The 25703-nt window shown below is 45.4% G+C and overlaps 1 protein-coding gene across 1 annotated transcript; it reads right to left on the reverse strand.

Annotated features, from left to right (window-relative positions):
• Positions 1 to 3726: 3726 nt before the first annotated feature.
• On the reverse strand, positions 3727 to 17011 carry DMRT3 (doublesex and mab-3 related transcription factor 3). Its single transcript, XM_063296707.1, has 2 exons — positions 16519 to 17011; positions 3727 to 4688 (listed from the first exon to the last, which is right to left on the reverse strand). Exons 1-2 carry the CDS (start codon positions 17009 to 17011, stop codon positions 3727 to 3729), a joined length of 1455 nt encoding a protein of 484 aa, XP_063152777.1.
• Between the last annotated feature and the right edge of the window lie 8692 nt (positions 17012 to 25703).

Here is a 25703-nt window from a genome sequence, read left to right on the forward strand (position 1 = left end):
ATATATTTATATTTATTACGTTGTATTTTTAATGATACATATTTTTATTATTGTAAGCCGCCCAGAGTCATTGCGTGCGAGTTGGGCAGCCGAGAAGTTCAATCAATCAATCAATCAATAATAAATAAATAAAACTTTCATGTCCAAGTCATAAGAATGCCAGTTTGTGAACAGAGCTTCCAACCTTTGTGGCTATTGTGAAAACAGGCGACATTCATCGTTGGAAGCCTCAGCAGGAGCTCTTAATCCAGGATGGCTGTTACACTGCCAGAATCCAGAATCCTTCAAGCAGGTATTAAATTATTTGCTAAACCACAACGTAATAAACTTTTTCAAAGAAGGCATTAACAAGTAACTGTTGTTTTCCCTACTGACCAAGAATCTTGGGATAGTGTTAAAAGGTTCCCATCAATGAAGTAATTATAAGGAAATGGTATAAATGATGTTTAGAATTATGTTTCCACTGGAATTGGAATTTGGCATATCAGTACATTCAGAAATAAGTTTATTTCTCTGCAAGGACAATCTCCAGCACCCCATAAAAATGAAATTGAAGAATTGATCTTATTTTCCAAACACAGGATAGCTTCAATAATAAAATTAATACATTAATCTAGCATCGACCTTATTTTTCTTATCTTTGCCAAAGTACATAAAATATAAATGACTGAAACTAAGGAATAGGATACCAGAATCAAGCTCATTTTTTAGAATGCTGAATCAAATGTGACTCAAACCTGTTGCTATGAATCCAACAGATGTTCTACAGGTATCACTGCAGACCTCTTGTACGGACTTATTTTGAACTCCAGGCTTTTTTAAAAAAAGATCCACCAAATGTGAGACAGCAAGTGTGAAAAGGAATATAAAAAACTCTTGCCCTCTTTGAGGACTGACTTTTTGCCCACTTAGCCCATAACATCTAATTCAGCTTTCTCCTTGCAGGTGTGATGGAACCCCAACTCCCAATATTGGCTACAATGTTTAGGAATTCTGGGGATTGCAGTTCTATATATCCATCTGGCTGGAGGTCTGCTCTGTTGTGGCAGGCTAAAGTTCCCCTGAGTCTCTGATAGAGATGTTTCCCCTCACCTGCTACCACATCCTTTACAGTCGGAGGCTTAGAAATTTAGATTTTCTCATGTACAGTAAAATGTCTGCAGCCAGGGAAAAATAGCAACATATATTTTTTAAAAGGCTTTTAATTTCTCCCTCTTAGCGTCAAGAAAGCGTCCGTCAGGACTACCTGTATGGCTCCTGTGAAGCTGAGAAATGGGAGAGCAGAGGCAATTGCCAAAGAAAAGGAATTGGTCCACTTTCACTTGAGAGGTGGGACAGACACCTTCAGTCTGAATTGGGGTGCATGAATTGCTTTCCTATCCAGAATTACCTTGGCTTTCATGGGTCAGACAGGTGTAGTCTTTACATCATTTCCATCACCAGCAAATATGTGAGTACTGTAGTTTTAACCGACTTTTAACAAATGCTTTAAAAATATAAAAGAAAAAAATCCTCATTGTTCTTCTCCACTGTATTTTAAAAGTACAATATGGTGTATTTAGGTTTTTCTTTGATATTTTAGTTTCTGCTACCAAATTGCTTTTTCAAAAATTCTACTCTGGTTCCAACAGAGGTCTTGACAGAATTCCAAACTTACATGTTTGTGGATTTTATACAAAGTGCTTTCTTGAATTCTGAATCACCCTTTCTTCTTAAGGAATGTGCCAGCAACCGAATGGCAAAACTCAATCAGAAAATAGAAGGACATTTCTTGGACTTCCAGAACTACAAGTTATACCTTGAAGAATCTCTACATAGCCTCCAGCTTCCTGCTACTCTTGCCATATACATCAGGAAAGAGTAAGGCAATGACATCATCTTGCAATTTGGCTAAACTGCTTTACAGTTTAGAGATGGGCAATGACCCGCCCCCAACACTGAGCTAAACCACTTCTTTGTTCTACTAGGATCATAGCAACATGCTTTTCATCTTGTACATCAAGCTCTGTGTTCATCTAACCCAACAAGTATGGATTATTGTCATCAGTTGCAGCTTCCTTCCTATGTAGGGCAACTAGTGTTGGGATTCAGGTTGGCATGCACCAGCTTTCTGCACATAGGCCACTAGGGGCAATGGATGTAACCGTAGTTAGCACTTTATCTCTGTTCCAGGTATTAAAAAATCAGTGTGTGTTTACATGTAATATATTTCCAATTAGTTAGAATGGTATTTTCAGGGTTTTCATCACTCCCTTCCTTTCTCAGCTCAGTCCTCTTTCTCTTCTGACCCTGTGTAGTTCAGGTACTCACCTGACTTGCTCTGTCTCCATAACAGAAGAGAGAATGCTACAGGCTTTTAGTTGTAGATAGAAAAGTCTGAGTTATTTAAGTCTATCACAGTTAGAATCACTAAAATTACTTTTCTCTCATATGTCACTAGCCTCAAGGATACTTCCTTATAAAAGTTGTACTCCTAACTTTAATGTTTCTTTCCCCATAAACTCTTTCTTCTCTATAAAGCTATCTGCTACCCAGCAGCTAGATGTGAGGTAGGGTGACCCATGGCTGAAAAATAAAAGAAGGTAAAAGCCACATTATAAATGCATGGATTATTTCCTCACACTGCAGCCACTTCCTGAGTTCACCACCTCCCAAACTTACCATTTGGCAGTATTTTTTGATATCGTCTTAATAGATTCTTACATGGGAAGTGGGATAATTTCAGACAAATTTCCCCAAGAAAATAATTCAAGCAATTACCCAAAGATCCAATGAATTTAGAGAAGCAAAACTATAACAGCTCTTAGAAAGCCTGAAAACAGTAACTGACAGTGTTACCATCAATATATGTGACTGCATTTGTGTAAATATACTTCCTCTGCCTATAATACTACATTATATGTCTTAAAAGTTACTTGGCCTCATCAGTTTTATATATACACCTCATGTTCAGGCAACAGAACCTAAAATTCCATTCAGGACATATCTATAAAACCAAGCTGACTTTCTCCAAATATAAATGACATGTAAAAATCAAGATCAGCATGAGTTTATTTTTCCCCCAGAGTCCTTAGCATGCTACATTAACCTGACAATTTTAATTATGTGTTCATTTTTTCACAAGACATTTTCATGCAACTTACAGCTGTAATTTACTTTACACTGACATTATAACATTGTTTCATCAAGCCATGTGAAAATAATAGGATTTATGGTGCCTCCAAAAAGCGTCTCAGCTGGAACCACATGTGGACAGTTCATTCTTAGTCTTTTATGACTCTTGGGTTTAACACCAGGACAGTAATGGTCATAAAGTCAGCAAGGTTACTGCTTAGTCCTCTTGCCATTTAATTATTTTTTAGTTGCTTATTTATCCTGAGGAGCTATCCTCTCATTGAACACTGCATTCAAGCACAATATCAACATTCCCAGTGGTGTAAAAGATAAGACGTATTTGCTCTACTTTAAATGTTTCTGAATCCCCCCCAGTTTCTCACAAGTATGCTTAATTTTTTTTCAGTAATAAACATTCAGCACTTAAGCCATGAAATAGTAACTATTTGGCATTTTTCAGTGAAGTGCAAGAAATAAAATAAATTATGTCCTTATTGCTAAAAGATAGAACAAGCAGAGTCACTTTTTTCTATGGATACATGAGCCACCATTTCTTTTGTCTGATGTCCAGCAATTCTGCCATATTGAAAAATGTCATGGTAAATAATCATTTCATGAAGATGTGTTTAGTATTCTAGAATCTGAGGAATCCGATCTTTCATCATAGTCATCTTCTGTATAAATAGGTTGCTTTGTCACAATTGGACATCCATCATCTTGAAGTGAGATTCTAGGATCCTCTGATGGGCGTGTAGGAAGGACAGGAGAACTTCGGAAGACAGTAGCAGAGTTAGCAGAGAAAGGGCTGACATACTGAGACCTCAACTGATACTGCTGCTGAAGGGTCATGGTGTTCCACAAAGTAACATCATTGGGTAGAAATGGACTGGACTGGTTCCTTGCCAGAGTATTCCTCAACATCAGTGGATACCGGGGGGGCTGTGGGAAGGGATGCTGTAATGGAACAGCCAATGGATTTGGTACAACATTACTAGTATCAGCAGAAAACCTCAGTGTATCTGGGACTCGAAAAGCAGATCCTACGGACCATTTTGAAGAGGAAATAGGGTAGGAACTCAGAGTGTGTTCAAAGAGGTGCCCATTTGAAGGCAAAACCAGGCCTTCTGATTCTGCAGTTCTGTCTCCTCCACCTATAGAGGATCTGCTTGACAGAAGAACCTCAACAGCACTCACCAGGTCACCCCCGCAGCCTTTCAAGATTAACTCAAGCACAGTTGGCTTTTGGTTAGGGAATATTTTTTTTAACACTTCAAGGGGTGGCCGATTGGCTTTTAAGCCAAACGGCAGAGAAACTGTCCCTGATGGACCTTCGATCAAGAAATGGTTCTGCTCCGGTTGATACTTAGGGCTCTCAGGTCTGCTGTCAGTGCTCCCACTGTTTTTCTGGACCGCATAACCACCTTCATCAACGGAAACTATTTCAGGGCTCTCAGGAGTGAAGCTGTTCTTGGTCTTGGTCACTTCTGGGGAACTCCTTTGGTCTGTGTCTTTGTCACTGTAGGTCTCAGTACTGTCTCCTCCACTGACATCACCCAATCGCTCTTCTGTCATGTCTATAAAACAAAGGGCAACTTTGTTATGCCACTGAGAACAAAGACGTTATCATATCTGTATATTTTTCTAAGTATTACAAGCACTGAATCCTTATTTTCATGATTTATATAAATTGTTCTCGATTACAAGTATTAAAAAGGTGTTGATTGATAACAGACAGGGTACTGGCCCATTTAATCCATTTATAATTACTTATCTTACTGGCAAGACCCCTTCATTTATTTTCTAATATTATGCTTTGCTTGTATTTGCCCACACCACAGTCACAATAAATTGGAAATGAAAATAAAGAAATCATGCCCCCATCTGCTACTCCCCATAGCTCTTACTGTAGACCACTTATCTATTACTCTACTACAGTACATGTTCATACAATTAAATGATTAAGAATAACCCAACTGTATCATTGAAGCATTTTTGGTTCATAGAGAATAGGATCTTATGCAGAAACACTGAGGTAGTCTATAGTCTGTGGTTCATTAATACCAAATGAATTTCAAAAGAATTGCAACAATTCTGGTGAGTTTCTTTGGTCAAAGTCAGCTGAGAAAAAAGTATTATTTATTTGTGGTCCATGGCATTGCTGTGATGAACTAGTCTATCAGTCAGCCATCACTGAAACCTGAAGAGAATCTTAAAACTTTGGTCACTGATGTTGAAACATGGATCAAAGGCTACCTTGAAGCAGGGCCACAACTGGGGGAGGGGCAAGTGGGGCATGTGCCCATGGCACCATGCTGGGGAGGCACCAAAATGAGCGCTGGGGAGCACCAAAATGGGCACAGAATCCATGTTTGCCCCCGGTGACATGGACCCAGGCCCGCAACTAGGGTCTGTGTCACCCAGGGCAAACATGGATTCTGCACCCATTTTGGCACCCTCCCCAGCATGGTGCCCAGAGCACATGCCCCCCCTAGTTGCGGCCCTGCACGGACCCTAGTTGCGGGCCTGCCTTGGAGCATCCAGTCTGGAAAACATGTATGCTATTCCTTTTATTAAGCCAACTGACAATTTCCAAAATTGTCGTTTCACATTTCTGAAACCTCATAATGGTTCACAAAAGGGGAAAGGGAAAAGGGGGAAAAGACAGCTAGAGTAAGATTTTTCCTCCCCATGCCCTTGTCTGATGAAGAACTCTTAAAAATTCAAAAGTTTCTTTATTGTTTAGTAAACCCCCAATTGGTCTTAGTAAGGCCTAGAGTTCTGTTGATTTTGGACTGCCTTTTCTCTGCATTTGTTTTTCATATCTACCATGACTAATTTTAAAATAGTGCTCTTTAAAAAAAATCTCCTTGACTATTTTTCAATTTCCTTTATCCTCATTTACATGACTTGGTGGTCCTTAGCAAAAAAATAAATAAATAAATAACACAAAGAAAAACAATAGCCACCTAGTTAAATTAAGATTACACGCTAATCCTGAACTTTGCCTTTATTTGATTTCTCTGTGCAGTTCACTGAGCCACACCTCTTTATGAGAAAACCACAGACAACATGAATGGGTTTTGTTGAAGGGAATGTCCTGCAGCAAGTTTTCCTGACACTCCCTCATGTAAGCCCAAATTGTTGGATTTACTTCTTGCTACAAATAAAATAACCAAGAAATAGCACAAAAGAAGTACCAGCTACCTGACAACGCACTTGTTTTACACTCTAGACTGGGCTAGGCAAACTTGTTTAATCTGAAAGATGCATTCAGTCTTACATAGTTTGCTGGGGCTCCACTCACTTGTTTGGGGAAGAAAAACTGTCAGAACAAGAAACTAACAAACAAAAATACACATCTATTATAACTATATAAATTATGCAGCTTTATAACATAATCTTAACTACATGTAAATCCTAAAACCTTTAATCTGTCAACTCTTCTTTTCCTCACTTCTAATCCCTTCAGACAATTTATTCTAAATATTCTAGAGATCGCTTCCAAGTGGTTTGCCACTTAAATTCAGTGTTTTGCTGCCCTTAGTGTTTCAGATTTTATTTTTATATAAAGGTGGTCTGGAGATTCAATAAATCTATCAACAAATCATTATTTGTTTCATTTATTTCTTTAAAGGAAATGGGAAGAGTAAGACTTGTAAGTAGATAAAGTAACAAAAATAGTTTTTAAAAAGTCGGTAGGCATACTTGTTCATTAGCACATTTGTAACATTGACACAATAAATATTTCATTTGAATCTGCCAATTTTCACAGCAGAGTGTATAAATGTTCATCTTACAGTATATAGAACTGAACCTGAATGGATATTCAAGAAGCAATATTTTATTACAGTTTTAAAATGCCCAATCTTGCACTAAAGATTTTGTGTGTCAAGATTAAATTAACACTGCTTTGAAAATATTCGTATTTGTACATATTTTTGCTATCTGAACAACAGTTACATTGGTCCAAATCTAAAAATCGCTTTTTTTCCCTCTTCAAGAATCTATCTCACCTGGTAGATCCACACATGCCTTTAATACACACATGTAACCACTTCAGTTTTACATTTTCTAAAACTGAGCAAGTAAACAAATATAAAGTTTCTTCTTGAAGAGCTCAGAAGTAGCTTGAAGCTTAGTCCATGTTCCCAGCAGTCTCCCACAAAGAACCAAATCATCCCTTTCCATTAGAACAAACTACCTGAAGAGATGTGTACAATAAGTCACTCAAACATGAGCATTTGAACGAAGCTAAATATTTATATCTATTCTGGTCTGTTTACTCCTTTTTGATGTTTAAATTAATGAAGACTTTATTTTATTTGCTATTTGGTAGAACTCTGCTCAGTAATTATTTTCCTACTGAGAATGATCACTTATGTACAATTTGTGCACAGGCAGTGTAAACATACCTGTTGTTTATTTGATTTTGGCTTTATGTGTTGTATGAACCCAGCCATTGTGGTTTATAAGCCATGATTTACAGCTTAACTTGTTCTGTAAACCCAGCCTATTGTAGTTTATTCTACAATCCACATTTAGGCATGCCATGGTTTAGCGTGATGTCTGAACCTGGTCAGTGACCCCTGCGCTCAGTCCCCAAGGCAAAACAAGTGAAAGGGCTTGAAGAATCTGAATCTCCAGCTGGAGCACGGCCAAAGGACCATCCCTTTTCCAGCAGCAGCATCGCCCCAGGGAGCGTGCAGGGACATTTGACTGACGAGGATGTCCTCCTCCCTTCTCCTAAGCTGTTGAGCAGAAACTGCTGACTAGCTGGCAGGGAAGATTTTCTCATCAATGCATCTTGATTGTATTTTGTAAAGAAAATGCCTGTTGCCTGGTAACATTTCACTTGAGCCTGACCTACCCCAAAAGTTATTGCTATCAGATTCGATTTACACTGTCCTCTTGTGATTACTGTAATCTTTTAAACTGGGAAATTCATATATCAGTGGGGTAGAAGAATTGCACTTCTCTCCCTCAGATTTATAAGCTTTGAAGAGGAGTTTGGGTCTCCTCTCAGGCCACTTTTCTCCCAAGGCCACCCCTTTCCTCAAGTGATGGAAAATCAATGCAACCCTCAAAGCTTTTATGACCAGGAATTTAAGCCTCACATAACATGTTAAGACCACAATCTCACATGATGTTTAGGTATCCACTAACAGAAACCATGGGAACCACGCCTGAATCAAGCAACCAGGTACTAGAGACAATCTTGCAAAGACAACAAAGCGAGTTGAGGATGAGTACAGACAGAGATAACTTGGCAGGAAAATGAAAACTAACTCATCATAGATATGAACCCATCAAAACCATGAGCATTTAAGTCCCATTGATTTCAACATGTGCTTACATTTCTCCCTGGACAACAGGCTTGCCTCCAGCTGGCTATTGGCCAGCATGATTACAGTGGTAATTGACTCCCTGGGAATTGAGAGAGGAGAGTTGCTAAGGATTCCTAGGATTAGGGGATGGTTTTTCACCACTGCAATTATAATAAATGCTCCACAGAGCCAAGTATCATGGTACAGCTAGTAAGGGCAGACAGCTCTGACTGAAGCAAATATTTCCATGTCATCTCACTAATCACATTCTCCTAATTCTAATTCTCTAAGGACTCCGTTCTGAAGACGTAAGGATTGTACAAAGGAACCTTGACTTCACCCATTCAATGAAATCAATTAAATGGAAAAAGTAATAATAATCAACCCAACTGCTGAGGGAATTGTGTTACATACTTTTCTTTTTGAACAAGTTTTGGTTTAAACTCAAGTATTTTGTCTGATCTGCCTTGTGTATGGCACTCATCATGGACAATGATAGGGTTTGAAGAGTTCTGATTTGGTCACTGATATCTATCAAACAAGATCAGGAATAAACTAGATTATTAAATTGCCGATTTCTTCCAAATTTCCCTCTTCCCATTTAGGCAAAGTTACTGGGGAAGACATAGACATATTTCCTTATTCAGTTATAATTATATAATTATAATTGTATATAACTATATTATAGGCAATATAATTATTATTACATGTTCTGAAGCAACAGAACAATACACCACCTCAGAACCTGGAAGTTTCCTAATAAACTATTTCCCTTGATTTTAGCTGTGGGAAATACATCAATGATAGCTACATTTTCTCTCTGGAGAAGGATGCCATTTCTAAGACTACGCACTATTCTAACAGCTCTCTTCCTAATCTCCAGCGGTAGGATAGGATCTTCTTCACTTTCTCAGTTACTACCTCCCCCTTAAAGGCGAGTGAATTCACTACACACACGGCTGCACAAACACTTTTCCCCATTAATTAAAACTCCTCCTTCCATTAAAACCAGTAAAAAGCCCTCAGCAAATGCAAAAAGGAAGGAAAGACCTGGTCTTCTCCCCCAGAAAGCGAAAATAAAATATGCGGCAGATGCTAAAAGCCTTGGTGAAGGATTCAGAGGTCAGGATGGGAAACCAATTCTAGAAGAAAAGATGGTATTTTAAAAGATGCTTCAATTTTATGTTAAAGATGCATTCCCCAGAATGTTACACACACTGCTGCCACAATGAGCAAGAACACATTTGATGGAAGAACTTTTACATCAGGCAGAGTCTGTTGGTGGTAAGGAAGAAATTTTGCTTGTCTGTGCACAAACAGATGTTGTGCAATTGTAAAATCTGAGTTCTTCCATTCTTTATGAAAAAAACAACCACCAAAGTCCTTTGAAGTAAATATGCACCTTCAAATCAGGTACATTTTCTACCAAATACAACAGGATTTAAACTCCTGTAAATGTGCAATGGGGCTGCTCACTTGCTCAGGAAGAAGCCTATCAAGATAAGCGAAATTGCAACCGTTCTATGTAGGTGGACTCAGTCTATTGAATCCCATGAGTCTGTTCCCAGATAAGGGCACACAGGACTGTAGTCTCTTTCCTTCATGGGTGTGCTCAGAATGGAGCCTTAGCTTACCAGATGCTTTAAAAAAAAAGAAAAAAATTAAATGGAGACTCCAAACACTTCTTCGAAAATGGAGTGTGCCGGTGTGTATGTGCAAGAAGTCCCCTGAATATGTCACCTCTGAACACTCTATACATTTTCCCCCAAAAGTCCTATTTTCTGCAATCAAAAGGTTACAGTGGCTAATACAAAGGCCTCCCAACATCTTAATTCACATTTACTGGGGGGAAAGCAAACTCAAAGGCATAAATGAAAGGATCAGATGAGGGAACCGATTCTGGATTAACAATTTGAATTAGCATTCGTGTGTGTGTGTGTGTGTGTGTGTGTACTTCACATTTTACACAGAAGTTAAAGTTATTGAGGAGTCTCCAAAAGACAACAATTTTGTATAGATTTAGATAATCTAGTAAAGGGGGAGGGGAAACTACAATTGCTCAGCTCTGTTCAGTAGTGGGGAGGGGGACGGATATATGGGGGCTGTTTGGGGATGGGGTGAGATTTGTTAGTTTGGCTTGCCTCTTTGACTAACCGCGCAGAGGACCCACCGCTTTCGCGCAAGGCTTGTAAACCGACCCGCAGCCCAGGACTGAAGCCCGAGCTGGACGGGAACGGAAAGTGGGAAAGGCAGGCGGTCGCCGAAACCTTCCTAATCCGGACGATTAGTTTACGCAGAAGCCCAGCCCCTAACCGGATTGACTCGGAACAAATGTTCTGGGGCAAGGTAGAATTTGCACGCAAAAGACTGTGAGGACCATCGCCTTTTGGGGGGGGGTCCAGTTGTCAGAGATAAAAACGCGGACGGAGAAAGGCTCCGGCCGCCAGCCCAACATTTTGGACAAGGGACGGCAACATTCCCGAGATGCAACTCGCGGTCCCCTTCGGGACGAGTTCGCGCGCGGACTGCAGCTCCTGCTCTTGCTTTGCGCTGGTCTCTCTTTGTGAGGAGGAAGACGAGGTGAGGAGAACAAAGTTTCCTGGCAGACAGCTTAAATGTGCTAAAACAGTACTACCAGAGGAAGCCCAGTTCCCGCGTTTTGTCCCCTCCACACACGGAGAGATCCCAGCTACTTTTGCTCCCATCTCCTTATCCTACACCGTTATACAAAATTAACTCCAATGACCCGCAAAGAGATTTGCGGCAGAGGAAAGATTTCGGCATGGGGCGCGAGGGAGGGGCGGAGTATGGCTCAGGGTCACGGGCTTAAGCTCCAGAAATCCTCAGCCATTCAGACGCACGCACAGGTAGTGTTTACACAAGGTGCTTAACCTGGGCAATTAATTAATCTATTCTCTGAACTCAAAGTCACCAAAGAAGCTCGGACAGCACGCTAAGCCACCTTCCCCTCCCGCCCAGCTCTAAACAAATTTAGCATTTTATGTGACTGTTACCACTCGGTTGGCAAGTAACCGAGGCTAGAGCGTGGCGTGAGCCGGGCCGCCATCGACTTGGCAGCCGGCCTGCAGCCCTGCGTGGAACATCACCAGCGGGTTTTCATCTAAGTAGACCCAGTAACCTGGTTCACCCATGAGCCAGATTTTCCTTAACCGGTTTAGGGTGACCGGTTTACTGATCACCCTAAAATCGAGGGGGGCCGTTCATACATTGCCCAAACCAACTCTAAGCAACCACGATGGCTGGCTTGAAGTATCACACCAGGAAGAGGCTAAGAGAGGTTCGCTATTTCGCAGGTCAGTGTGTTAGGGAACGCGGACAAACATACCTTCCGACTCCAGGAGATTGGCGAATCTGGCCAGTAACGCCCCACCCTTTCCTTGCGCAGGAAGGACCGCGGTCAGCAGACTTTCTAGGCGCTGCTCACCGGAGTGCTCCAACTCCGAGTCTTCACAAACACCTGGAGGGAGGCCGCTTACCCTCAGCAACGGTGACTACCGGCCCGTCCCACTGGCTCTTTCAGCCTTGCTCAAAGCGTGCCTACCAAAAGTGCTGCGACTACAACCCCCAGCACTCCCAGCGACGCCGCCTGAGAAGCCTGGGAACTGGAATCAGCCCCGCCGGAGACCGCGACTCTGCCTGCAGCAACTTCCGCTCAGCGGCGGGAGCGCTTCTCTTCAGCGACGGGCTCCAGCCAAACGGAGAGGGTTGGGGTCTGTGCCGGATCATCCTGCGGCCAAGGAGCCGGCCGGGATCGCGGGGGTCTCGCCAGACCAAACCAAGCTGGGCAGGGCTCGGCCGCGACGAAGCCACCTCTCACCCGGCGGCTCCGACGCTGGCTTTGCCGTGCTCCCGCCCTGCCGTCAGTCATCTCGGGGTTAGTGCCGAGTGAACCCACCATTGTTTATTCAAAAGACCGTGGTTAAGCCATAGCTTAGGGCCTCGTGTAAATCCAGCCGGTGTCTCCTTCATCGCTTGACTGTTGGGAGTAAATCGGAGCGCGGGTGAAAACATGGCGAAAGGACCCCACGCCATTGGCAACTGCCCGGAATAATGGCGATGGGATTTTTAAAAGCCTCCCATCTTCTGATAGCGGTCTCGACCTACCGCTTTCTTGAAAAAGCAAGCGTAATTCAACCGGTGTGATTTAAAACTTTGGGTTTGGGGGCTATCCGTTCCTCCACAGTCCCACCTAGCAGTGGCACACACCGACCAGGCTTGGTTCCTTTTACAGCCTTCTCTCTCCCGTTTCTTTTTCCCCGAAAAATGGTACAAAAGTACAATACGCACCTGGAAGAAGGGGAGTTTTCTCAAGTCAGCAAAAGAGGTTGCAGAGGATGCTGAGACAGCCCTCTAGATCAGTGTTTTCTCTTCCTCAGCAGCTTTAAGATCTGTGGACTTCAGCATCCAGAATTCCCCAGCCAGCCTGGCTAGGGAATTCTGAGAGTTGAAGTCCACACATCTTAAAGCTGCTGAGGATGAGAAAACACTGATCAAGATGGACACTGAGAGTTGGGGGAGGTTGCTCTAAATGAGGCCTATGTTGCCGCAACTTCGAATCTGCAGGGGGAAAACTCTTTTCCTTATTACAGGAGCTACAGCTGTGGACCAGGCAGGGCCTACTATGTGGTTGCCTCTGTTGGTGGAATTTGTTGCTTCTGGAAAGGCCTTTGGGGATCTACCCTTTCTTATTACAGTTACCTAGTGAAAAGGATGGTTTAAATCCTCACCACCAATTTGTCTATATCTGTTCTATTTTCTCTTGTTATTCTACGTTATAATTTTTCCAAACTTTAGAACTTCTTTATTCTGATAGCAGCCTGAATCTCTACTTCATTTTTATTTATTTAAATGTGTAAAAACCAAGGGATTAATCAAGAAGTGCAATAATTAATTCAGAGGTGTAATAATGGTGGGCTATTACAGCCTTATCCCACTTCTTCCGTTCATCTATTTCCTCCTCCTTTTCCAATCTACAGAATTTCAACAAGCCCCACAGTGACTACTCAGAAGATCCATTGAGATTAACAAAAGTTATTCCCAGGATAGTGTGAGAATAAAGTTGCAGCTTTGGTCTGTCACTAGTAGGACCTTCTTGTGTGTGTCTTCTGTGTCTGGTGAAGATTGAAACCAACTTTTGCTTTCCAAAAAATATGGGTGAGCCAGGACATTAAAGATTTTATAAACAGCAAAATTAGAAAGAGAACAGCACTTGAGGACTTGAGTTGCTTTGCAGTTAAAAGTTAGCATCAGGATGACTTAAGTGAAATACTCATTTCGGATCATATATTCCTATGAGGCTCCAGTCAGCAGAAAAATATATTTTAATGAGATTTAAAAAATTAGAGGGAAATAAGAGATTAGATGAAGCTAATACTTAAATTCCCACTGCAGATAGCCTGTGGTGTGTACCCAGCTAATGATGGTGTATTCACTAAATCAAGTTTAAATAAACCATAGCTTATATGAACCCAGAAAAAGCTGTTAAGATAAAAACAAGTTCACTAACCAGTTGCAGGACCAAATTTAAAATCCTGGGAATTGTCCAGGCTAATGAGTAGCTCATAACAGGCTTTCTCGCAGGATTTAGTGGGACTTGAGGCACAGGTCAGCTTCTTTTAGACTTTAATTTTTTGTTGACCTTTTCTCTATCATCCAATGGAAGAAAAAATAACCCTTTTTTTTTTTTTAAAGCTTTCTATAAGTGTGATCTACAAAGTGGATCCATTCTGATTTTTCAAGATTTAAGACGTGGCTAGATGGGAAGGATGAATATTGTTGTCCAGTATGTTTTAAGGAAGCCACCAGGTTCGAAGATGCTGAACTAGGGAATTCAGTCATGAACATTGTTCCCAAACAGATTTTCTGAGCACACCTTACTTGGGAGTAAAGCTGTCTTTAATTTACAGGGTTAACTCCCAAGCAAATGGATCCAGAGGCGTGCTGACTTTCCATCATTGCTTCCTTTCAGGGGCACCCTCAAAGACAATTCCAGTAAAAAGGCAGATCCCTTGCAGCAACTTGGTGCCTTCCTAAGAAGCTGTTTTAAAGATTGCTTCCTCGGCTATGTAGGAGCTCAGGCTCCAGGAAGAGAAGAACCACCTGATGTTTAGTACAACCACTTAATGTTTAGTACAAAGCAGAATGCAGCAAAGGAGAATGCAGCAAAGTCCTTTAGAGAACAACTTAAGGCCTGCCATGGCAAAATCACATTCTCATTTCTGGATCCTTCAAGGTTTGAGCATGGAAAGTATTTGCAATGGTTGAACATCATCCCAAGATTTGATGGAAGTAAGAATAAAACAGAACATCTCTACATCAGTCATTGACCAGAATAGTAAACAGCTGCATGGGATTTACTGTACTCTGATGGAAATGCATAAAATTTTCGGATTAAACCTTGAGTTGCTGTCCTCAGAAGAGCCTGCTGGCTGGGAGAAGCAAAGTGACACGGAGGGCATTCAGGAGGAGTCTGGATGGCAGAGAACCAACAAACTCAGAGCTGCTGAGATGGCAAGGCCAGTCCCTTTTCTCCATGTGTACTAGAAGCACTGAGGCTGGGTTCACACATTGCACCAAGCTCCAAATTGTTTTAGCATAGCTTCTGGAACCACCATAGTTTCATGTCTTGAAAAGCACACCAAGTCATAAACTCTGGCTTAAAAGCTACATTTGGTCGGATTCATAAACCAGTCTAAATCTAAACCAGCCTATGCAATCCAAATTAGGGCTTTGCCTGTTGGGTGAACCAGGGCAACCATCTACTCTACAAAAAGTGAACTTTAATTCTTCCGTTTTGGACCCCTCTCAAATTGCTGGTCACCTGGAAACCCCCGTGGTCTGAGGATCCAGGGGTTTTACAAGGATAGGGCTATGCAAAAGGTCTTGGTGTTTACTCGGTCTGATGTATACTCGGAAGTAAACTTATCCGATTCCAGTTAGACTTCTTCCGAGGAGCTGCGTTTTAGCCTGTAACTTTGCGTTAAGCCTGTAGTAAACTGCAGGCGTCGTCACATCCTGCTACAACCAAGCACGGATCTGTTCTGTTTCTACCATCGAAAGCGCCGCGTATCTGAAGAAATCCTGGAGGGAATTAAAATCTCCCGAGGGATAACCGGGAGGCTCGCCTGCAGAGGATACCTTAGTCTTTGCAGTGATCCCGTAGGCACCGACCTAACAGCTGCTCTTCAGGGATAGATAGAGGCGCTGCCCAGTTCCTTCGGCGGAGGCGAGAGAGCCTCGCTTACTATGCCGCGTCCACGAGACTCCTTTCTGGGTGGAGGAGATATGTTCGCTCGCCGCTTAACCTTCAAGCGGCTCGGCGTTCGCGGCGCTGGAATCATCTTCCGAATCGGCAGGCCGGATGCGGCTGACCGTGGACAAAAGCGTATTTCGCCAGGCTGCCCGCGAAAGAGCTTCCGCGCGTGAAGCCCCGCTCTGGCCCGCAGGGAGCTCCCGCAGCGGCTTCTACCCGCAGGGAAGTGAAAGGCTGAGGAGAGGAAAGCGGCCCCCGCCCGCTGAGGTCCATCTTCCCGGGCTGCCGGGCCCGGCAGCCTGCGCTCCAAGTCGACGTTCAGTTCCGAGGCGAAGAAAGCTCCGGGGCCTGCCGTCCAGCCCGCGAACGAGAGACAGCAGAGACATCTCCCTCCCCTCCGAGGCGCGCAGTCCTAAAAGACGCCGGACCGCGTCTCTTTCCAGACCAGGGGCCGGGGGAGCATCAGATTAGCCCTTTGCCGGATCCCTGATTTGGGACCCTCCGGGAGCTCTCCCATCCTGCAGGGCAAGGGGCTCCATTGGCAAGCCGGACAGCGATGGAGGAGTTAGGCGCGTTGATCTTTCCCCGGGCCCGCTGCAGCCGCCCCGCTGGCAGCGGTCTGGGCTCGAAAGCGTCCAGCCGCCAACCTAGAGCGGGGGGCTTTGCCTTCTGTTAAAGAGTCGCCGAGTACACGAGGAAACCCAACCGCCCACCGAGAAAACCTCCCGGCTCTTGCCCCGCTCGAGGGGCCCGCGGGGAGTACCCCAGCAGCGCGTCCGAGATCCCGCTCGGCCCACAAGCACCTACCTGGTTTGGGGAGCGGCGGCGGGAGGACGGCGGCGGGCTGCTCCGAAGCCCACCTCAGGGCGGCCGCGGCAGCCAGCTCCACCGGAGGGCGATGCGAGGCGCCGGCGGGGCCCTCCGCTGGGCCGGGGGCAGTAGCTGCGGCGGCGGGTGCTGCTCCGGGGTGCCCCGGCGGCGTGGAGCCGGCCGAGGCGGGCGTCGCGGCGCCGGCAGGCAGAGCGCGCAGCGTGTCGGGGAGCAGGCTCTCGAGGCTCTCGTTGGCCTGCTGGCGGCGCAGCGCCACCTGGGCGGCCATGACGCGCTGCCGCTCGATGATCAGGATGCACTTCTCGCAGGTGCAGTCCTTGAAGCGGCAGTAGCGCTTGTGGCCCTTCAGCCAGGACAGCACGCCGTGGTTGCGGCAGCGCGCGCACTTGGGCGTCCGCTGCAGGGGCGCCCGGGCCGGCTGAGCCACCGGACCGCCCATGTACAGGTACGGGGAGCCGTAGCCGTTCATGGCCGCGGGGGCGCGAGCAGCAGTCCCTCCGCAACAGCCGCTAGGTCCGCCGGACTCGCGCCGGGCCCATGCTGGGCAAAACGCGGCGGCGCTTTCCCAGAAAGGGTCTGTTGGCGCTGAACCAGGCGCTGAACTCTCCGGAGCTCAAGTGCAAGTTGGCTGGCGGCTCCTTCGCCCGCCTTCCCCGCCTGCCTTCCCCGCCTCTTGGGTGACGCGCCTCCCCTCCGCCGAAGCAGCGGCGCTTCTGGGTTCCCCCCGCGGGCGCCAATTCCCCGCCCTTTCTCGCCTTGCTTGCTTTTCTCCCACCCCCCTTCCCGGAGACAGGTGGACTCGCCCACTGCGCCGCGTTCCTCGCCGCGGCCCTTTCTTCTTCGAAAGCTCGCGGGGAGGAGGCGATGGTCGAGTGGGCGAGCGAGCGAGCATCCGAGCGCGTGCGCAGACGAAAACGACGGAATCACAAATTGGTCGGGTGATTGTTTTCCCTTCTGGATTTGAACGCAAATGGCACGAATCTGTTGCCTCGGCCAGTTAATTGAACTGTACAGATCATCTCTGGGTCACACACACGCGCACATAGGAAAAGTTGCAGACTCAGCGGCCCCGCTTTAGGGTGTGCGTTCCGGTGGCAAGTCCCAAACCGGCTGACAAGCGGCAAGTCGTTTGACTTGCGAGGGCTCTACAGCCTGTCCCCGATCAGTTTGCTTCCAAAATAAGGAACCCCCAGTGGAATTTGCACCGAGCAAGTAAACATGGATAAATCTGCGGATTTCTACGCGCCGTGCACCTGAATCTTCTGCTAGGGTTGGGGCCTGCAAAGAAACTGGGACCCATTCTACAAAACAGGGGCGGAGCCGTTGCTGAAGGTTCTGTACCCCATTCCTCTAAAACTTTCAAGCGCGGGGATTGGCTAAGGGGCCGTTCCCAGCTTAACTCTTTCCCGACCCCTTTCCCTTCCAACACAATTTCTAACCAATAATCTGCTTGAACACTAAGTCGCTGCCTGACTTGCGGGGTGAATTTATAAGCATCGTGTTAGAGGCTGCAGAGTGGGAGATCAAGGTCCATTCCTTCCAAAACCTCCCCTCCCCCCAATACACACGCATGCATTGTTCCAGAAACCCTTGTCCCAAATCTAAGCAAATTACATTTATTCGTTGATATTTAAATAACTGCTAATAGGTTTCTCAAAGGAGGGGAGAGTAAAGCTTTGCAAAATATCAGTACAAGAGACATAGATAGGGGCAGCCAGCCTAAAACAACAATTTGGCTGTGGATTTTAAACATCTTTCAGGAAGGTTGTATAATAATTATACCCGGTTCGGACCGAGATTCTAATTCTTGTCAACCCGCGCTAATACAAAACGTTTCGCTATATACAGGATGAAGTAATCAGACAGACTTGTTAAAAAAAGAAATAAGACCAAATATTTCTGCCTCTTTTATATTGTTTGTCCGTTGGATTTTATTTTGGGGCTGCTGGGAACTTCTGGAATTCCTCCCAGTCCGCTCCAGAGTAACCGTGGACGGTTTGGGAAGGAAACAGTTTTTAACGTTCAACAACTCTTGTTACTCAAACGTGAATAGGAATGGGAAGGTGGGGTGCCCACTCGAAATCCATTTCCCCCAGATACTTCGGAATCCAGGTCATCCAAATCATTTGAGGGAAAGGATTTAAATCCTGGGGAACAAGATAAAAGAGGACTGGGAATCAGCATTGGAAGAGAAAAGGACAGAAATTTAAGAAGGCGAGGAGAAGAAAATTCTCTAACGAAAGGCCTTCCCCATAATTCGTAGCGAGGAGAATATTAAGTTTTGGAAGCGCAGTTTGGAGAAATGATTCTAATGAAATGAGTCACTTTGTTAAAAACGCGATTACAAGGCCGCTTATTTTACAAATTAAGATTTAGCTTTAACATAACATTTTGAGAAAATACAGCAAAGCGAGCCATCGGACCCCAATGGTATTACATGATTATACATCGAACCTTAAAAACACAAATATCTAACTTTGCCCTGGGATGCAGCATCCGAGGCCCATGTAGGATCAACTCTGTTAAGCAAGAAAGAAACCGAGGGGAGTGGGGCAGGAGGTTAGGCAGGCAGGCCTCGTCTGGCCCTGGCAGGTCCCCGGGTTTACCTCCCACCCCCCGCCCCTCCCTGCCAGTCGCCGGGCGGCGCAACGTCGGAGTTCCAGGTTGGCCGCAGGCAAACACAGCCGCGCCTCCCGAAAGGAGCCAGGCCTAGGGAAACCGCGTCGTCGGCTGGCAGGCCTCTCCCTTCAGACTCTCCTCCGAAGGCGGCGGGGATGGACATCGCCCCCCTTCGCAAATCCTGGGCCCTTGAGCCGGGCCGCGGGGCCTTGTTCTCGCCTCTTTGCTGGGAATCGGACGAGTTCTGCCGCCTCGCCCCACCTCCGCTCTCCGCGCCGCTCCGCAACCCCCCGTATTTGACAACATCTCCCCACAGGTCCGGGTCGGCATTTCTGTGAGTGCCACGTCCCCTGCCTGAGAGCCTATTGTAACTCAACACCTGACGAGAACCGGTCCCATTGCTCGGGGCAGAAAAGGTTTAGTCAAGCACATAATGGGATCCCGGCAGAAGGCTTTTCAGAAGCGGGGCCCAGGGTAAACTTCGCCACATGAACTCCGTTTCCAGGGCTGTTAAGCTTTTAATTGGGAAAGGAAAAGCGGCGTAATAAGAGAGGAGGCAATTTCAAGGTGACTCGAACGTGGTCGCCGTTTGCGCCCCGGAGAATAGCTTGAAAGGGGATGAATGGGCCAAACATATGGTCCCAATCATGTCGAGCAGCAGGGCTGGGGCCTCTGCCGTTGAGGGTAGGGGGAAACGGGGGTGGGGGGACCCTAGCTCGCTTGCCACGAAAACCAGCCGCCCAGGCAAGTTAAAAGAACGGCCGAGGTAGCCGAGGTCTGCCGGAGCCGTTTCTCTTCGAGGGAGGGGCGAGAGGGACGCCTTGACCAGGAAGGGGTAATGGAGCCCTCGAACCTGGGGCCTAGGCTTCTAAAATCAGCGCCTCTTCCTTTGGGTTTGATTCGGTTTCCTGGCCTCACTGCGAGAGTTTGTGGGGGGCTTCCATTCCGCGTTTGCACCAAGCTGTTCATGGGGATAGGTCGGCAAGCGTGACATTCTGAAAAGAAGAGCTAAATAGGATCCAGCGTGATGAGTTCTTGGGTGGGAGATCGCCAGGGTATCTAGGAAGTCAAAACCATCCAGGAAGAACGAACGGCAAACTATGTCTGGAACAAGCAGAGAAATCTGTATTTGTATTAGTGTTAGTATTAGTATGCAGGTGTTCAGGTCTATCAACTCGATTCCAAGGCACCTTCATATTTTAATATATTGAAGTATTAGAAGTGGAGTGGGGAGAGGAAGGGCTTAGGGTAGAACTTCGGGTCAGATGTCCAGGGTCCCACGCAGCAGGAGGCTTCCCAAATGTAACAAGGCTGCCTTGTTGTCCCCCGAAGTTGGTGAATTAATGGGGAGTCTGATCCATAGAAAGGCTTCCAAAGGACCATGACACCCAGAGTGCAAAAGCACTCCTGCTTGTAATTTGTTATTGTAGGCGGCCTGAGGATTCTGGCGTGACAGGCGGCTACTACACATTTCGAAAAAATGAATGAATACAACGAGCTATCGTCAGCAATGGGCTAAACTTCAATTCTTAACCAAAGCTCGATCGGAAGCGATCAAGGAAACTGAAAACGTTTCCAAACCAGCGAAAAAACAGAAAGGATTTTTAGAGCAGGCTTTTCGTTTGAGACACACACCCCCCCGCCCCAGAGCGTCCCTCCGAAGCCCAGAAATGCCACGGAGTGAAGTGGCAGGTGGGGCCTGACCTTAAGACCAGTGGGCTCGATCCAACTTTTCCTGGATCGCTAAAAACAGTAGGGCTCAAAACGAGCAAAGGTCACCCCTAATAGAAGAAGTGGCATCTGTCTTCCGACTGATACTGGACTAACAGGATCGAAAAAAGTACCTGTGCCTTGGAAATACCTGCGAACGAAGGAAAGTAGCAATTTTGATTCCTCTTTAAAAGAGCGTAAGATCGGCCTCTTTCCCCTTCCTCCATCACTGAATCAATTTGAAATCTGTTTTCACCCCAAAACTTGATTGTAGCGCAGGTCAAACATTCCTCCTTCTACTCCCCCCACCCCAAAGATAGGGCAAAAGTAGGGAAAATCCGAAGTAAATAAAAGGGAAGTATAAAGTTAAGTCCCATCGTATTTAATCGGGCTTTAAATGGACTGCTCTTCTGAGTTTGGGAGTAAAACGTTGGAATTTGAGGATGTCAGAATAGTTTGAAGGAAAGAGATCAAACGGGAATCTGGGAAGGAAAGCCCAGTTGTATCTCCTTAGAAATAGCTTCAGAAGAACAGCGTCCCAAAGTGCCGCAATGCTAAAAAAAAAAAAAAAACCAAGCCCTACTAAATAACAGGTGAGCCGGAAAACCCAGTATCAGAAGCGGCTGCCGAACACTTAAAGGGTTTAGTTTATTTTTTATCGGTTTGAGATCTCGGTTGGGGAGGACATAGAACAGGGAGAAATTTATATTTTAAAAAATGGCTCGTTGGTTCTGAAAGAGGCTCAGCCAGGAAGGCGATATCCTTCTGACAAAACTGAAGGCAGGTAAGGCTCCTTCCAGCGGCATCTTCCTATCTAGTTCGGAGAGAAATAAAAAAAATCCCAAACATCAAGCAGGCGCTCGGATCATTTCCGCTCCAGATCCCGTTTTCTCTGAGGGATCCCATTCCCAGGAGGGAGACGAAGGGATCAGAAGCCCTCCTCCCCCCGCGCTCTAAAGGAGCCATACATTAAAGGTAAAGGGTTTTGCTCTGCCACCACCTTGTTAAACTCCCCCCGCCTCCACTCCCCAGCAGAGCTGGTATAATGGGCGAAAGAATGAATCCCAGCTGCACGATAAACAGCCGTGGAAATCTCGAGAAAATGAATAGGATTAATAAAGGTCACTGATCACTAGCCATTCATAAATATTTGGTGACACGTTCCTTGTTCAGGTTCTAACTCTCCGCCCCTTTCCATGCGGGGGCGGGGGAAAGACAGAAGGCTTCCAAGTCGCAGTGCTGTCTGGATTCATTTGCGCAAAGCAAAGGCAGGATGGTCCATTTTCAAAATAACCGATGTGCGATAGCGTATTTTTTCTTAAGCAGGTTGGCTTTGGCAGTCGAAAGGGGTGAAAGCAAAAATCTTTAGGGCTGTCCACCCTCTAAACGCCCTCTAGGTCAGGGGCACTTGCCTCTGAATAGACGGGCGAAGACCGAAAAGGCCTCGTCTCAGGAGAAGCTCCCGGGTAGATCGCAGGTACCAATTCTGATGGCTTTCATTCGCCAGGAAGTTCTACCGCAGCCAATAGGATTTGTGGCCAAGTTGAGCGCGCGTAGGATTTTCAGGCTGCCGGGTAGGCTAAAACTGCCATTTGCCTGGATCGCGCCCCGTCTCCAAGTCAAGCTTTCCCAAGTCGGGGGAGCCGTCTGTCTCCTCTGCTCTGCTTCAGAGGGGAACCTGGCCCAAAATATGACTACCCGTTTCTAGGCTTTTAAGAAACAGTAGGAGCCGAGGATTCGCTCGTGGGGTTAGTTTTAGGAGCCGAATGAGACGCCTCGCAAGATGCTGAGAGCGGGCCTTTTTCCTGGCGACCGAGCTTCGTCCAAAGCCACCCTAGGCGCCCAGCGTGCATTGACTGCTAAAGTCGGACCACCTCGCACCCCATTTCCCTTTCCACAGGCTCCATCTCGGTCCCTCCACGGCTGTAAAAGAAGAATCCTGCCCCCGCCCAGCCGCGCTAAAGAGGCAGCCAGAGGAGGCTCCGGTTCTGCTTTTATAGGCCGGCCGCCTGGTGGAGGAGACGCTGTTTTGGGCTTGGTCACTCACCCGGAGCTGTTTGCCCGAAAGCGGGAGGGCGACTCGAGAGGCCTCCAGAGGCCCCTCCGCGGTCCTTTCCAGACGTGTTGGCGCTCAAAAACATTAGTGTCAGGGTCGGGGTCGGGGAACGCCGACCCTGGGCGGGTGGAGAGCCGTCAGGGCACTTTGGCTGGCGGCACAAAAAGGGGGCTTTTCTGGAGCCTCAGAGCGCGCGCGGTGGGGAAGGTCCCGATTTCCAGCCTGGCAAGGTTCGCTGGCTTAGCTGCCCTCGCCCGGTCGCCACCCCTGCTGCAGCTTAAGGCGGGGAGTGGGGGGCGGCTTCGCTGTCCTTCCTGGAGGCTGCCGCCCCTGCCCCGCGCGCGCTGCAGTCCCACCGGGAGCAAGGCCTCTCGGCGTCGAAGCCGCGACATTGGGGGCTTGGCGAGCTGCGTCGGACGGCACAGGCCCCCTCTTGGCTCCCGGAAGCCTTTCTCGGGGAAGGGCGAGGTAGGATTGTTCAGCGGTGCCCCAACAGCGATGCTTGAGGTGGTGGAACGAGGGAGCGTCGCGGAAGAAAACGGGCCAAGCTCTCCTGCCCTTTCACGCTCCGTCAGCTACGGAGTATTAATGATCTGGTTGTAGAACGCAGCTTTCTCCAGTCCAGCCCCTCCAGACGCGTCGACTACAAGTTCAGTAATTTCCAGTGATCATGGTTGTTGGCCATACGGACTCAGAACTACGCCATTGGGTAAAAGGGATTTTAATCTGGAGTTAGGAAAGGACAGCGTCAGCTAATTCCGTAACAGCATTTTCTGTCTGTGATTTTCCCCCCCATATGCATACGGAATAAAAAAATAGAGTTGCGTTTTGGCAATGTTTTGTGTGCGCGCGCATTTATCTCCTTTGCATGAGTGTCATTTCCTTAAATATAAAACCGACCACTTTAAAATGAATCAATTAGAAGAATACTCAATTTACCTACTTTTAATTAAATGCAGTTAGAATCAAGTCTTAAATCTGAAACTATAAACTCATCTAAGGAATCCTGTGTGTGTTGGGGGGGAAGCTCCCTTAATGTATTTGTTTTATTTGCAAAGATTTTTTTTCCTGCCAGTGTAAAAAAGGCAAGCCTGCCTGAATTGGTTCAGATTCCACATGTATTTTAACTTCACTAAAAATACATTACATATAATGTAGAAAGCACTATTAATAAAATAATGTAACACCTTAATATACATGCTACATTGCATGGAACCCATTCATTCATAAATTACTATTTATGAAACAGCCCTGATTTCTCCAGGTAACTGTAAATGCTACACTTTGCATATGGCCAAAAGCAGTCTTAATACTGCTTTAATGTATGCAGTGGTGTGAAAAATGGAATTCAAGTTGTGATTTATTAATCCAATATCGTGTCCAGCAAAACAGTCCTATAAAAAAAGGTGGACGTGGGAATAATGAGCTGTGAATAGATTTAAAATCTCAGTATTTTTGATTTTCAAAGTTCTACTGTCCTTTTGAAACCAGCAAAAAACAAAAACAAAAAAAGCATTCTTACACTCATTTTCTTAGGTGTTAAAGTGGTTTTTGCTATTGTCAGCATTGGCCATACACACAAGAAATCTTGTTAGATAAGAGACTCAAAGTTGTCAGTTTTATGTGTCTTCGGCTCTGCTCTCTAACCCTCAATTATGGATATTAATTAGGAACAGAAAAACACATTTGACTGAATTGCCTATATAGGATCAACTCTCCGCATGACACTGACACCATGATCTAGACTGAAGTTAGGACACATTTAATTAACATTGCCACCCCTCACTCCTAAGATATATTTGCCTTCTCAATCAACCCTTTAAAAAAGGTGAAGTAGGGGAAAGAATTATTTAACCACAAGAAAAGCTGAGAAGATAGCTTCAGCAAATTTCTCAAAGGTACCAGTGCAAATGTTTTAGGTACAACGTGCAAGTGTGTAAATTAACATTTCAATCCTATAAAAATGTGCATGGGAATTTTTCTCACTGGCTTCAGTGAAGGTAAATTCTATGTAGGATTGCACTGATAAAGGCTGGAAACAGATTTTTTAAATGTTCCATCTATGAGGATGCTATGTTGTGAATCTGAGTTAGAATCTCATTTTTTGTTACTCCTTTTATCTTCTTCTGACATGCTAATTTCATTTTCTGTTTTATTTTGCAGCTTTCCAATGACATAGCAAAACAGGTAGCTCTAGGTGGTCTTTTTAAAAAAACCCTGGAGGTACTAGTTCCTCTTCTGGAGTATGGCAATAATTTTTTCCACTGTTTCCTAAGGATTTTAAAGATGATTTAGAAACATTCACACATGGCAATAATAATAAAAGTACATCTTTCAAATTCATATATGAAAATGACCTAAGAGATACTTGAGGACACAAGATTGTGTAATGGAATTCCATCTGCTGTATGCAATTCCAGCTTTTCCCTTTGAGTGTGTAAAAATACTTGGTGTTATTGTGGAGGTGCTTTTGACACATCTGTGGAAATATTTTGCTTTTTTGGCTTATCATGTTGGTACTTGCACTCACAGATTGGGATAAACTGAAGTAATGGTAATCGCCAACTCTTGTTTGAAACGGAGTTTTTCTAATAGCTACATAACTGTTGGAGATTACACTCCCCCACCCCGTTCCAAAAAAAGCAGGAAGATAAATGATTAGCAAAATCTGATTTTCTCACGTTAAAAGGACTGAAGTACTGGCAGTAAGATAGGGTGGCAATCCCTATTCTGTATCTTCATTGTTTGCTGTTCAAGGATATTTCCTGTTTGTTAC

Source organism: Candoia aspera, chromosome 2 (assembly GCF_035149785.1).
Source record: "Candoia aspera isolate rCanAsp1 chromosome 2, rCanAsp1.hap2, whole genome shotgun sequence".
Taxonomy (NCBI): Eukaryota; Metazoa; Chordata; class Lepidosauria; order Squamata; family Boidae; genus Candoia; species Candoia aspera.